The following is a 15,822-nucleotide window of genomic DNA, read 5'->3' as shown; positions in this document are numbered from 1 at the left end:
GAGTGATTTCAGGCTCCAGTTTATGGTAAATTGCAAAAACTGCTGTGATAGGACTGGACAATATGAGGCAGTATAGGCCATTTGAATGCACAAAGCCAAGTGACTGAAGCTCCTTTCTAAGATAAAACACCTGCACCGAGAGAAATCTAAGAAAGTGGAATCTATTTGACCGCAACTGAGAGACACTAGGGGTAAAGGAAAAATAGAACTCAGAAAAAAAAAAAATGGGAATGAGAACAGAGAAAATAAATGTTAAACGCATAAGGCTGTATTTGAAAAAAAAAAATCAACATCTCGCAGTTACAATAGAGGAGAAAGCCTTAGATACCTAGGCTACCTTCTCCTTCCAAGAGTATGGAAAAATCTAGCATGAGCAATGGAAAAGGAGGATGGTAGAATTATACACAAAGTTATTATCCTAAAAGAGTGAATGATGAGCAGAGCAATAATGAAGACAAGACAGGAAGAGATATCTACAAAACAAAGGAGAAAAAGAAAAAAGAACAACCTAGATAATGAGAAAGCACATGGGGGTATATAAACTTGACTAGGTCAATTTATTAAATACAAATAATATAAATGTGCCAGTGAAAAGTAAAGGTTGCTAGCATGGATTAAAAACCAAATATGGCTGGACGTAGTGACTCAGGCCTGTAACTCTTGGGTGCAAGCAATCCACCTGCCTCAACACTTTGGGAGGCTGAAGCGGGTGGACTGCTTGAGCCCAGGAGCTCAAAATGAGCCTACAAAAATATATAGAAATTAGGCAGGTGTGGTAACACGCACCTGTAGTCTCAGCTACTTGGGAGGCTGAGGCGGGAAGATCACCTGAGACCGGGGAGGTTGAAGTCGCAGTGAGTCATGATCATACCACTGCACTCCAGCCTGGGAGACAGAGTGAGATGAAATGAAAAAGCGATGTCACATGAAAAAGGTAATAAGATATTAACAACTTTATACCAACATTTTAATATATGGAGGAAATGAACATGATCTTATTACTGACTCAGGAAGCAACAGAAAATCTAAGTAGTCCAATAACCCATTAAAGGAACTGAATAGTAGTAGACAAATTAGTATATTCCACAGCAGCAAAGATAAATGAACCTCAACTGCGTGCAACAGAACGGATACATGTCACAATCACAACATTGAGCAAAAGAAAGAAGATGTTACAGAAAGCATGTGCTCTGATTTCTCTCACAGAAAGGTCAAAAACAGGCAAATCTAAACTGTGTTCTCAAAAACAACAACAACAACAAAATGATCATCACAAAACAAGGACACTGGTAGCTCTGAGGGGTGAGACAGGGAGGGTGTTGTGATTGGGGAGGGGCACACGGCTGAAGGAGGTTTCTGGGGTGATGGCAATTTCATAGTTCTTGGCCTGGGTTTTGCTTACACGGAGATTTATTTCATAATTATTTGTTTGAAATACACGTTGTAATAAATTACAGGAATATATATATATATATATATATATATGTTTTATAGACTTTTCAGTATAGATTTTATAGTTCACAATAAAACACATCAAAATTAAAGGGCATGGAGACTTGCTCTGAAGAACAAAATGGACTGTAGATTCTGAACGGGAAGGAAGTTGGCTGGGTCTGGAGTGAGAGGAACTCATCAGGTGGGCTGAAGGTGGAGAAACAGAAGAGATTTGATAGAATCTGGGCAGGGAGAATTTGGAGTGATAACCTGATAAAAAGAATCTAAAGAAAGTTCATCTCCCTACCAGTTCACAGCTCTTTAATTCCAGCCACGCCCTCCTAACCACTGTCAAAGTTTTCTTTTGCTCCTTCCTGCAGTAGTACATCTACGTGTGCGTGCATTATTAAGTACCTTGTTTTCCTTTCACTACACCTATTCTTTATTACTTTTATTTTATTTTATTATTTTGAAACAGAATCTCACTCTGTCGGCCAGGCTGGAGTGCAGTGGCGTGATCTCGGCTCACTGCAACCTCTGCCTCCCGGGTTCAAGCAATTCTTCTGTCTCAGCCTCTCGAGTAGCTGGGATTACAGGCACCCGCCACTACTAGTGAGCTAATTTTTGTATTTTTAGTAAAGACAGGCTTTTACCATCTTAGCCAGGCTGGTCTCAAACTCCTGACCTCAAGTGATCTGCCCTCCCTGGCCTCCCAAAGTGGTGGGATTACAGGCATGAGCCACCGTACCTGGACTCTATACTATTTTTGTAATGATCAAAAACCAAAAAAAAAAGTTTTAGCTGGAACAAAACAAGCAAACAAATCATAGAGACAAGGTTCATAAGAGAGAATTCCAAACTATCTGCCCAAGCTCATGTGAGGATTTCAGCAATAAGGAAAGGAACGTGAGGGTGATGGTTCCATCCCCTGCCTTCCTGACCACTGCCAGAGCCGGTCCACCCTCCGGGGATGCAGAATGTGGATCCAGAGGTCTCAAGGGTGGAGGCCACTATCTCAGCTCTCAGGGAGCCCCTGACAGCCAAGGGGCCATACCTCGGAGTTGGGAGGCACCACAAACTGGGAGGGGAGGGCGATGTCCGGTATCCGGCATTCCACGGAGAAGGTCACCGAGTAGGGCAGAGGGTTCTCCAGCTTGATGGAGGCTGATGCAATCTGCCGGACGGGGGTCACCATCTCGATGGTTTTGATGATGCCTGAAGGGATGGCCCTGAAACTCACTGTGTAGTACAGGAACTCATTTGTCACCTCGTTTCGGAAGATCACCTGCATTCACCGGGAGAAAGGGAGGAAGGAGAGAAGAGCAGGGGTGAGCCGAGGGTCCTCTGCACATTTTCAAGGGCTCCTTCTCTTTGTTAGCATTGTCTGGCATATGAAGCACAGGTAGCAGGGTGACAGGACCCCTGCAACATACCGGGATCCTTGCCAGTCAGCTTTTCTCATTAGGGATTCCAGTCCGGTTCCTCCCTAATGAGAGATTATTAAGTAGCCTGGGCTTGCTTTAGAAGAGGCTAGAGCAGGACTGTCCAATGCCAGCACTTTCCTGGTGGGGACAGCTGGCTACCTCTGGAAAACAAGTGAGACCTCTGAGGTAAGTGGCAATGGGCTTTTCTTTCTTTCTTTTTTTTTGAGACCAGGTCTCACTGTGTTGCCTAGGCTGGAGTGCAATGGTGTGACTCGGCTCACTGCAACCTCCGTCTTCCTGGTTCAAGTGATTCTCCTGCATTAGCCTCCCGAGTAGCTGGGATTATAGGCAAGTGCCATCATTGCTGGTTAATTGTTGTATTTTTAGTAGAGACAGAGTTTCACCATGTTGGCCGGGCTGGTCCTGAACTCCTGACCTCAAGTGATCATGTCGGCCTCTCAAAGTGCTGGGATTATAGGTGTGAGCCACCACACCCAGCCACAGTGGGCTTTCTTCCTATTCCTGCTGCTGCTGGGATAGCTTAAAAACAACAATAGCATCTAACAGTTAATTAATGATTACTGTGTACCAGGGAATAGAAATCATTAGTTAAAGCACACAATCTGTAGGCACTGTTATTATGCCACTTCACTTTTTTTTTTTTAACTCTTTATCACTCAGGCTAGAGTGCAGTGGTGTGATCTCAGCTCACTGCAACCTCTGCCTCCCAGGTTCAAGTGATTCTCCTGCCTCAGCGTCCCAAGTAGCTGGGATTACAGGTGCCCACCACCACACCCAGCTAATTTTTGTATTTTTGGTAGAGGTGGGGTTTCCCCATGTTGGCCAGGCTGGTCTTGAACTCCTGACCTTGTGAGCTAGCTGCCTTGGCCTCCCAAAGGACTGGGATTACAGGTGTGAGCCAGTACACCTGGCTTTTTTTTTTTTTTCTTTTTTCAAGTTAAGGGAACTGTTGGTTAGCAAAGTCAAATATCTTGCCCAAGGTCCCATGCAAAGTAGTGTCAGGACCAAGATTTGAACCCAGGTTAGCTGACTGTAACTGCACAGTACTGTCCCTTCACCCCTGCAACTGACTTCTTGTGATGTTTACCTTTTTAACTTCTTTTTCCTGGTGACTGATAATGTTCAGCATCTTCTCATGTTTTTATTGATCGTTCACCCAGCTACTTTTGTGAAATAGGATCTATTCAAGCGGTTTGTCCTTTCTAATACATTGGGTTATCTCATTATTATTAGGTGGTAATAGTTCTTTATATAGTCTGGCTTTTCACTTTCAACTTCTTTGTGTCCTGAAGAGCTTCTAACATTTAAAGTGATTGTTTATATGTTTGGCCTGAAGTCTGCTTCCTTGCTATTTTCCACTTGTCCCTTTTACTTTTCATTTTTCTGTTGTTACTTTCCTGCTTTCTTTTGGATTGATATGTAATCTTTTGGAATATATTTTATTTCCTCTACTGGCTTCTTAGTCATATTTTAAAACAACTTTTTTTTTGGGATGGAGTCTCACTCTGTCACCCAGGCTGGAGTGCAGTGGTGCAATCTCAGCTCACTGCAGCCTCCACCTCCCGGGTTCAAGTGATTCTCTAGCCTCAGCCTCCCAGGTAGCTGGAATTACAGGCATGCGCCACCATGCCCTGCTAATTTTTTGTATTTTTAGTAGAGATGGGATTTCACTATGTTGGCCAGGCTGGTCTTGAACTCCTGACCTCAGGTGATCGCCCGCCTCAGCATCCCAAAGTGCTGGGATTACAGGCATGAGCCACTGCACCCTGCCTTTAAAACAATTTTTAGTGGTTCCTCTAGAACTAACAATGAATCCTTATCAACATTTATTAAAGGTTAATATTTTATCACTTCCCACTTGACAATGGATGCTTCCTGGTTCCCACCTCACGCTGGTAATAATAACCTTGCCTTGGCATCACTTCATTTGCCTGCCCACCCCATCTTTGGTGCTTTTGCTGTCATACCTTTTACTTCTACATACATAAGAACATCCACCTTAGAATGGTATTATATCTGTTATAAACTGTCAGTTGTCTTTTAAGAAATCCAAGAAAAATACGTCCAAATATACAGTTTGTATTTCCCTAGCTATTTGACGTTTCTAGAGCTCCTCTTTTCTTCTTGCAGACTGAAGTTCCCACCTGATATCATTTCCCTTCAGACTGAAGAAGATCTATTCACATGTTGTGCAGTAATGTAAATCTGCTGACAACAAATGCTCACAGGTTCTTTTATATGACAATGTCCACTTCATTCTCAGTTTTAAAGGACATTTTCAGTGGATAAAGATTTTTGGATGAACTGTTTCCTTTCCTTTCAGCACTTTACAGATAGCTTCCATTCTTTCCTAGGAGAAGCCAGAAACCTAGGAGAGCCATTGTTCCTGCTGTCCCTCTTTCTGTAATATGTCTTTTCTTCCTCTGGCTGCTTTAAGCTTTTCTCTTTATCTTTGGTTTTTGGCAGTTTGAAAATGAAACTATGCCTGATGTGTATAGGCATAGTTTTATTTGTATTTCTCCTGCTTAAAGTTTGCCAAGTTTCTTGCATCTATAGTTTAAAAAAAAATCAAATTAGGAAAATTTCAGTACTTATTTTTTCAAATACAGCCACACCTCCATTGATCGCACTTTGCTTTATTGTACATTGCAGACATTGCTTTTTTAAATATATAAATTGAAGGTTTGTGACAACCTGTGTTGAGCAATTCTATTAGCACCATTTTTCCAACAGCTTGTGCTCACTTTTTGTCTCCGCATCACATTTTGGTAATTAATAATATCTGAAAAATTTTCATTATTTTTATTTTTCATAAAGATGGGGTCTGGCTGTGTTTTCCAGGCTGGTCTTGAACTCTTGACTTCAAGCAATTCTCTTGCCTTGGTCTCTCAAAGTGTTGGGATTATGGGCATGAGCCACCATGCCTGGTTGTTTCATTATTTTGGTGTCTGTTATGATGATCTGTGATTTAGTGATTTTGGATGTTGATATAGTTTGGCTTTGTGTCCCCACCCAAATCTCATCTTGAATTGTAATCCTCACACGTCAAGGGAGAGAATTGGTGGGAGGTGATTGGATCATGGGGGTGATTTGCCCCATGCTGTTCTCATGATAGTGAGTGAGATCTCACGAGATCTGATGACTTTATAAGGGGCTCTTTCCTGTTTGCTCACCACTCTCTCTCGCCTGTCACTGTGTGAGATGTGCCTCTTCCCCTTTTGCCATGACTATAAGTTTCCTGAGGCTTCTCCAGCCCTGTGGAACTGTGAGTTAATTAAACCTCCTTTCTTTAGAAATAATCCAGTCTTGGGTATGCTTTATAGCAGTGTGAAGACAGACTAATACAGATGTTACTAATACAATTGTTTAGGGGTGCCATGAACTGTGCCATATAAGACAGTGAACTTGATCAGTAAATGTTGTGTGTGTTCTGACTACTCCACTGTCTGCCTATTCCCTCATCTCTATCCCTCTCCTCAGGCCTCCTTATTCCTTGAGACATAACAACACTGAATTTAGGCAAATAATGACCCTATAATGACATCTAAGTTAAAGTGAAAGGAAGCATCATATGGCTCTCACTTTAAACCAAAAGCTAGAAATGATTACGCTTAGTGAGGAAGACATGTCAAAACCTCAGATAGGCAGAAAGCTAGGCCTCTTGCACCAAACATTTAGCCAAATTAAGAATGCAAAGGAAAAGTTCTTTAAAAAAATTAAAAGAGCTACTCCAGTGAACTCACAAATAATAAGAATTATTGCTGATATGGAGAAATTTTTAGTGGTCTGGATAGAAAATCAAATGAGCTATAGCATTCCCTTAAGCCAAAGCATAATCCAGAATAAGGATATAACTCTCTTCAACTCTATCAAGGCTGAAGAAGTGAGGAAACTGCAGAAGAAAAGTCTGAACATTGGTTCATAAGGCTTAAGTAAAGAAGGCGTCTTTGTATAATATGAAGCGGCAGGTGTTGATGTAGACACTGCAGTAAGTTATCCAAAAGATTTAGCTAAGATAATTGTTAAAGGTAGCCACATTAAACAAAAGATTTTCAATGTTGATAAGCCAGCTTTCTATTGGAAGAAGATGTAATTTAGGACTTTCATAGCTAGAGAAGAGAAGTCAATGCCTAGCTTCAAAGTTTTAAAGGACATGCTGACTCTTGTTAGGGGCTAATGAACCTGGCGACTTTCATTTGAAGCCAATGCTCATTGACTATTCTGAAAATCTTAAGGCCTTTAAGAATTATGTCAAATCTACTCTGCCTATGCTCTTGAAATGGAGCAACAAATCCTGGATGACAGCACAACTGATTCTGATTACAGTGTGGTTTACTGAATATTTTAAGCCCACTGTTGAGACCTACTGCTCAGAAAATAGATTCCTTTCAAAATATTGCTTCTCTTTGATAATGCATTGGGTCACCCAGGAGCTCTGATGGAATTGTACAGAAGGTGAATGTTGTTTTCATGCCTGCTAACACAACATCCTTTCTGTACCCCATAAATCAAGGAGTCATTTTGACTTTCAAGTCTTGTTATTTAAGAAATACATTTCATAAGGCAGTAGCTGCCATAGATAAATGATTATTCTGATGGGTCTGGGCAAAGTAAACTGAAAACCTTCTGGAAAGTATTTGCCATTCTACATGCCATTAAGAACATCTGTGATTCACTGGAGAAGGTCAAACCCTCATATATAACTTTGAGAAGTTCAAGACTTCAGTAACCTGAAAAGTAGAGGAAGTAACTGTAGATGTAGTGGAAATAGCAAGAGAACTACAATGGAAATGGAGCTCGAAGATATGACTGAATTGCTACAGTCTCATTATAAAACCTGAATGAATGAGGAGTTGTTTCTTATGGATGAGCAAAGGAAGTGGTTTCTCAAGGTAGGATTTACTCATGGTGAAGATGCCATGAACATTGTTGGAATGATCACAAAGAATTTAGAATATTCATAAACTTAGTTGATAAAGCAGAAGCAGAATTTGAGAGGACTGACTTTAATTTTGAAAGCAGTTCTCTTGTGAGTAAAATGCTTTCAAACAGCGTTACATGTTACAGAGTATTTTTTTCATGAAAGGAAGAGTCAATTGATATGGCAAATTTCATTGTTGTCTAATTTTAGGAAATTGCCACAGTCACCTCCACCTTCAGTAACCACCACCCTGATCAGTCAGCAGCCATCAACATCGAGGCAAGATGCTTTACCACCAAGAAGATTATGACTCTCTGAAGGCCCGGATGATTTTTTTTAGCAATAAAGTAATTTATAATTCAGGTATATACATTACTTTTAAAGACCTAATGTTATTGCACAATTAATAGATGACAGTATAGTGTAAATATAACTTTTATATTTCCCAGGAAAAAAACTGTGACTCACTTTACTGTAATATTCGCTTTGTCATGGTGGCCTGGAACTGAACCCACAATATCTCTGAGGTATGCCTGTAATTTAATTTTCTGCCTCATTCTCATTCTCTCTCATTCTCTTCTTCTTGGAGAATGTAATGTTATAATAGTTGCTATGAAGTCTTTGCCGGCTAAATCCAAAATCTGGCCCATCTTGAAGTCAGTTTCCATTGATTGCTTTTTTTTTTCTTGACTATGGATCACATTTTCCTGCTTCTCCACAGGTCTAGTAATTTTTGTTTGTGTACTGGACAATGCTGATGATCATTGTAGAGATTCTGGATTTTGTTGTCTTCCTTTTAAGAGTGTTTATTTTGCTCTAGGAGGTAGGTCAATTACTGATTTAAATTTGTGTGGGTTTGGTTTTATGCTTTGTTAGAGCACATCTGTGTAAAGCTCAAGGTGTTGATCAGGACCTTCTGACTTGGTGGGATTCAATCTCCAGATTCTGTCCTCCCTGTAGATCTTGTAGGTGCTTAGTTTTAGGCTTTTTTTTTAAGGGTTGGTAAAGAGAAGGCCTTATACTAAGGGAATGGCCCTTTCTCCTAAGCCTTTCTCCTGGCATTTCTAGTATTTCAGTTGGGTTCTCAGGATTTTAATGAGGTATTAATGCAATCTCTTTCCTCTGTCTGGGCCAGACCTCCAATGCTCCCCAGCACTGATTAACACAGCTCCTCCCTGGAAAATCTCATGTTGTCTCACCCTGTGCATGTGGATTCCAACTCTTAGCCAAGGATAGGGAGGGGAACCTCATGCTGTCTTCTGACCTGTCCTCTTCACCTATGCACTGCTCCCTTCTCTCTGGTGTCTTATATTGTAGAGACCAGCCTTTTTAACTGCCCTAAACTCTGATTTCTGCCTCCTCAGCTCTTTGAAGGCTTCTTTGCTTTGCTTAGACTCTAGCTCACTACATTGCAGTCAGGAAATTGTCCCTAGGCAAAGAACCAGGATAATTGTGAGGATTCATATCATGAGTTTTCCTTCCCTTTGGAAGATTACAGTATTGTGTTGCCTGTTGTCCAACACTTAAGAAAAGTTGCCTCCGAGATTTTGTTGAGTTTTATGTGTTTTTTTTTATAGTGGGAGGAGTATAAAATGGAGTATTATAATCATTATAACCAGAAGCAGAAATGCTTTTTATTCTTTAAAAAAGTTTGTTGTTATTTTTAATTTCAATATGTATTACTGTAAGGAGATTGGTGATCTGGATTCACTCTGTCATTTTTACCCCAAAGCCTTATATTTTAATACAAATCTTTACTTTTTTTTTGTTTACATCTACAGTTTATGAATATCTCTATTCTCTTCCTACTCTTCTCTCTGAATGAGAAAACTTTTCTTATTTCCCCCATTCAATTCCTCCAGGTTGAGGACATGTTTATCATTGCCTTATTTTATTCTTCCCCTTGCTATTTCCTGTGTTCAGGTCATATGAATATTTATGGTAGATTGTCTTTTAACAATTATTTAAAATTACTTATCAATTTAATTTTGATTCTTTGCTTATTATATCCTTGTACTTTCCTCGTTGATTCACTTTTTTTTTTTTTTTTTTTTTTTTTTTTTTTTTTTTTTTTTTTTTTTTTTTTTTTTTTTTTTTTTGAGACAGGGTCTCACTCTGTTGCCCAGGCTGGAGTGTAGTGATGTGATCCTAGCTCACTGCAACCTCCGCCTCCCAGGTTCAAGTGATTCTCCTGCCTCAGACTCTCAAGTAGCTGGGACTACAGGCATGCACCACCATGCCCAGCTAATTTTTGTATTTTTAGTAGAGAGTAAAAAATTTGTATTTTTAGTGAAATCCCCATTTTGGCTAGGCTGGTCTTGAACTCCTAACCTCAAGTGATCCACCCACCTCAGCCTCCCAAGGCACTGGAATTACAGGCGTGAGCCATGGCACATGACTCACTTACTTATTTTTTAAGCTTTGCTAATTTAAAAGCTTTTAATTTTATAGTATTTATTTTCAGATGGAGTTTGTGCATAATAGGTGGGTTAGTTTTTTTTTTTTGAGACAGGGTCTTTTCTGTTGCCCAGGTGGAGTGCAGTGGTGACATCTTGGCTCACTGCAGCTTCAATCTCCTTGGCTCAATCAATTCTCCTACCTCAGCCTCCTGAGTAGCTGGGACTACAGGGGCGTGCCAGCCCGCCTCGGCCTCCCAAATTGCTGGGATCACAGGCATGAGCCACTGTGCCTGGCCCTGGTCAGTTACTTTGAATCCTTGCAACTCCATGTTTTGCTGTCATAAGAGTTTTGTCTGGAAAAAGAGTTCTAGATTGATAATCATTCTCACTCAGAAATTTGGGTAGCTTATTCCATTATTTTCTTGTATTTAGTGTTGCCACAAGAAGTCTGATGCTACTGTGATTATTATTTCCTTTAGAATCATTTAGGACTTTCTCTTTCATCCCGGTTTTCTCTAACTTTGCTCTGATGTGTTTAGATGTATTTCTCTCATCCACCCTGTGTGACAACTTGGTGGACCCGCTCGATTAGAAGACTCGATCTTCTTAAAAAGCTCTGGAAATATTTCTCCAATTATTTTGTTGAATATTTTCTTCCTTCTAGTATCTTGTTTCTATTTCAGGAACTCCCATTACATAGATATTAGAACTTCTTGATTTATATATTGTCTCGTATTTCCTTTCATTCTTTTTTGAAACAGCTTTATTGAGGTATGACTCATATATCATACAATCCTCCATTTAAAGTGTTCTCTTTAGTGGTTTGTAGTATATTTACAAGGCAGCATAGCCATCTCTACAATAAACTTTAGAACATTTTCAGTATTCCTAAAACCCTATAACCATTATGTCACGCCTCTTTTCCCCAACCCATTCCCTCCAGCCCTGATTACCACTCTTTGACTTTCTATTTCTGTAGATTTGCTTATTCTTCAAATTTCATACACCTGGAATCATACAGTATGTGAATGGCTTCTTTCACTTACATTTTCAAAGCATACATTCACTTACATTTCAAAGCATACATTTGTTACTGGCCTCTTTCACTTCACATAATGTTTTACAGCATGTATCAATATTTTATTTCCATTTCTTTTTATTGCCAAATTCTGTTCTACTTACACACTTAACAGTTCACGAAAATTTGGGTTGTCCCTACTTTTTGGCTCATAGAGATCATGTTGCTATGAATATTTGTTATACAGATTTTTGTGTGCACATATGTTTTTATTTCTCTAGGGTATTACCTAGGAGTTAAGTTGATGAATCGTATGGCCACTCTATGTTTAACCATTTGAGGAGCTGCCAGACTGTCTTCCAGGGCAGCTGCACCATATCATACCCCCACCAGCAGTGTATGAGGGTCCCAGTGTCTCCATACCTTTGCTGATGCTTGTTATTATTTCATTTCATTCCATTCTTTGTCCTCATGGGCTAAGGTCTGGCGATACTACTCAGCTCCATCTTCCAACTTATTAGTAATCTCCATTATAAAGTCCATCCTTCCTCTATGGTTTTCTATTCTAAATATTCTATTTTTCATTTCTAGAGTCTCTAATTGATTCTTTTTCACAATAGCTTACCCTTATTTCATGGGTGTGATTTTTTCCCTTTGGGGATATGAATAATACTCACTTAAAGTTTTCTGTTGGCTTTAATAACTCTTTCCTTTCAGAGGTTCTGATTTATTGAGTTGATGTTTCTTTTTTTTTAAATTTTATTGCATTTTAGGTTTTGGGGTACATGTGAAGAACATGCAAGATTGTTGCATAGGCACACACTTGGCAGTGTGACCTGCTGCCTTCCTCCCCATCACCCACATCTAGCACTTCTCCCCATGCTATCTCTCCCCAACTCCCCTCCCCATGCTGTCCCTACCCTATTTCCCCCCGACAGACCCCAGTGTGTAGTGCTCCCCTCCCTGTGTCCATGTGTTCTGATTGTTCAATACCTGCCTATGAGTGAGAACATGTGGTGTTTGATTTTCTGCTCTTATGTCAGTTTGCTGAGAATGATGGTTTCCAGGTTCATCCATGTCCCTACAAACGACACGAACTCATCGTTTTTCATGGATGCATAATATTCCATGGTGTATATGTGCCACATTTTCCCTGTCCAGTTTATCATCGATGGGCATTTGGGTTGTTTCCAGGTCTTTGCTATTGTAAACAGTGCTGCAATGAACATTTATGTGCACGTGTCCTTATAGTAGAACAATTTATAATCCTTTGGATATATACCCAGTAACGGGATTGCTGGGTCAAATGGAATTTCTATTTCTAGGTCCTTGAGGAATCGCCACATTGTCTTCCACAATGGTTGAACTAGTTTACACTCCCACCAACAGTGTAAAAGTGTTCCTATTTCTCCACATCCTCTCCAGCATCTGTTGTCTCCAGATTTTTTAATGATCGCCATTCTAACTGGCGTGAGATGGTATCTCAATGTAGTTTTGATTTGCATTTCTCTGATGAACAGTGATGATGAGCATTTTTTCATAAGTTTGTTGGCCTCATGTATGTCTTCTTTTGTAAAGTATCTGTTCATATCCTTTGAGTTGATGTTTCTATTTTATGGTAACTTTTTTTTTTTAGATGTTTCATGATTTCTTAATTTTGAGATTCTCTTAAAAACTTGTCCATCTGTGAATGCTAATCTGATTAGATGTGATTGGAACAGCCTACTCAGTTATTGCAGAAAAGGAGATCTCACACTGCTGGATGCGTCTTGGCAGCCTCTCTCTCTCTCTCTCTCTCTCTCTCTGTGTGTTCCTAGATACTTTCTTTCTTTTTTTTTTTTTTACTTTAAAGTGTTTCCCCTGGTGATTCCATCCCACATCATAGCTTCAAATACTATCTATATGTGAAAAATTCCCAAATGTTATCTTCAACCCTGCCCCCCCCCATAAGCTACAGATCCACACATGCTCCTTTTCTTCAAAGCACTTATCTCATTTTGTAATTTTACATCCACAGTGCAATTATTTGAATAATGTCCATCTCTCTCCACTAGACTGTGTGTTTCATGAAAACAGAGATTATGTCTATTCAGGTCACGGATGTGTTACCAGGAATCAGTATGTTCTGAATACATACTTGTTAAACCACTAAATGAATGAGGTGAAACCACTCATGTGTGAGAGAGTCTGTGATGTCTTGGAGCAGTGACTGTGGGCGGCCATCTTTACTTGCTAACACTAGGATCAAATGTCCTGAGTTCCAGGGTGTGCCTTTGCCATGTAGATACCTTTGCAGTGTACATTCCCTCCTTGTAGGAAAAGAAGTTCAGTTTGTAGTCTTTCTTAGAGCCAGACAGTACATCAATGTAATCAAGGCCCTTCATAGCAACGCTTAGGTCTGGCTTCTCTGGTTTCAGTATTTCCACGATGACCCTGAATCTGGGGCAGCATAGGAGAACACAAGAGGGGAGAGGAAATGAGACCATTAACCCAAAGGAAAGAGGAAAGAGTGTTAGCTGTATTGATTTTACAGGAAGTGCAAGGTTCCAGCGTTCTAGTCTTTACTCTGTCACTAACAATAATGGGAACTGCCATTTACTGAGCACCTATATGTGCTAGGGACTGAGTGAGTGCTCTGTGTGTTACAGGCATTAATCCTTGCAGTATCTGTAGGAGGTATTAATACATATCATCTCCATGTCACTAAACAGAGGCCAAGAGAAGGAAGATAAGATGCTCAGGTAACATGACTGGATATTGGCAGAACCAGGATTCAAATTTAGGTCGGGCCTTTACCCACTATGCTAAGCAGGTAGCCTTCAGTACTTTCTGCCTTGTCTCCCAGGCTTGAGTTCCTTCTCTGTAAAAGAAGGGGACCATGCTCACTGGCCTTGAGCTCTCCTGGTGCCTGATTTCCACTCTGCTCCTATTGCAAGGACAAGATCCAAGATCCACTCTGGCCAGTGGCTTAGGTGGTAAGACAGAGGACTCAGTAATCACAGTGATGATTATCGTTATGATAATGATAACAGCTAACAACTTTTGAATGCTTATTTTGTGCCAGGCCTTGTTCTAGGGAACTTACAAGTAACTAACAGCACAGAAAGAAGAATCTCTCTAGAGGATTAGTGTTCAGGAAATGCCTGGTCACATCAGGGAACTCTGTCTCTGACTCCTCGAGCCCCTCCACATCCTCTAGAGGCCCTAAGTGGGGAACGACTGGGCTAGATGGCGGAAGTCCTTCTTCCATCTCCCCACCCAGACCCCTTGCCCCACCCCCTTACCTCTGGGGCTTGTTTAGCCAGTTGGTGACTGGCAGGAGTTCAGTGTAGGGGGTCTTACATGGCACTTCACGGTAGATATTGGCTACAGCTTTGGGGAGCTCAGAAGTCCCGTGTAGAGCATACAGCCAGCCAGTCCCATCTGGGAGGGGGAAGAAGAGGGTGCCCTAAGGAGAATAAGGATGAGATCAGAACAACACACAGCATTTTTTATTAGGTACCTATCTGACATGTAGAGACCCAGGATTAATGGAGGTTAATGAAGGCTCTGCAAATAAACGTAATACTTTGGAAAGCATCTTGGTGATATATTTCAGGAGACAGGTAATTTTCATATGTATCTGAGCCAGGAATCCCATCCCAGAGAACTTATTGAAGAAAAATCCCTCCGTAGGAAAAAGTTATGCATATCTATAAGAACCAGCTATAATGTTGATGAAAATTTGTAGATAAACATTCAACAAATGGGAATGTTAAACAAATTGTGGAACTCTCACTCCGTGAAATATTAGGCAGTTATTAAAAATAATTATCACAAAGACTGCATAGTAAAATAGAAAAATGCTAGTGACATATTGTAAAGTGAAAAGAAACTGAATGTAAAACTGGGTACATTATGATGACAGTTATTGCTATATCTGAGTAAGGATTGGTAGCGAAGATAGAAGAAAAAAGCTCCTTTCTTAATAGGGTGAAAGATTGCGGCCACTTTTCTTTTTGTTACAGTCACTATTATGTCATTTATGCAATTAAGTGAAACATTAATTACTTGATGCTTGGTCTGGACTGCATTTTAGAACTGAGCCCCTGGCTCTACGAGAATCCCCTATACATGAAAAAATATGAAAAAAGAAAGCCACAGCTTGATAATCTGTACAGTTCCTCACGATTCCAACATGATCTGGGTGCTTCCCATTTAACATTCTCTGAACTCTCAGCTTCCAAAGTGTATTTTTTTTTTTTTTTTGAGATGAAGTCTCACTCTATTGTCCAGGCTGGAGTGCAATGGTACAATCTTGGCTCACTGCAACTTCTGCCTCCCAGGTTCACGCCATTCTCCTGCCTCAGCCTCCCAAGTAGCTGGGATTACAGGTGTGCGCCACTATGCCTGGCTAATTTTTGTATTTTTAGTAGAGATGGGGTTTCGCCATGTTGGCCAGGTTGGTCTTGAACTGCTGACCTCAGGCAATCCACCCGCCTCAGCCTCCCAAAGTACTGAGATTACAGGTGTGAGCCACCATGCCCGGCCCCAAAGTGTCTTTTAACCTCATTCACACAGCATCACCTTCAGCTGTGCCAGGAAACCAGTGAGGAGGCCTAAGCC

The 15,822-nt window shown here is 40.5% G+C and overlaps 1 protein-coding gene across 1 annotated transcript in view; it reads right to left on the bottom strand.

Moving 5' to 3' along the window:
- LOC108294393 (hydrocephalus-inducing protein homolog) overlaps positions 1 to 15,822 on the bottom strand; it is a 186,004-nt gene that overhangs the window by 6,921 nt on the left and 163,261 nt on the right. The window contains exons 59-61 of the mRNA XM_017516259.2: positions 14,502 to 14,665; positions 13,506 to 13,656; positions 2,489 to 2,719 (exon numbers count right to left, since the gene is read on the bottom strand). Of these exons, the coding sequence (XP_017371748.2) occupies positions 2,489 to 2,719; positions 13,506 to 13,656; positions 14,502 to 14,665 (546 nt within the window). The remainder of the gene's footprint in view (positions 1 to 2,488; positions 2,720 to 13,505; positions 13,657 to 14,501; positions 14,666 to 15,822) is intronic.

This window comes from Cebus imitator, unplaced genomic scaffold, assembly GCF_001604975.1.
Source record: "Cebus imitator isolate Cc_AM_T3 unplaced genomic scaffold, Cebus_imitator-1.0 Scaffold577, whole genome shotgun sequence".
Taxonomy (NCBI): Eukaryota; Metazoa; Chordata; class Mammalia; order Primates; family Cebidae; genus Cebus; species Cebus imitator.
The sequence above is the reverse complement of the archived record's forward strand: the minus strand, read 5'-3'. Positions and strand labels throughout refer to the sequence as shown.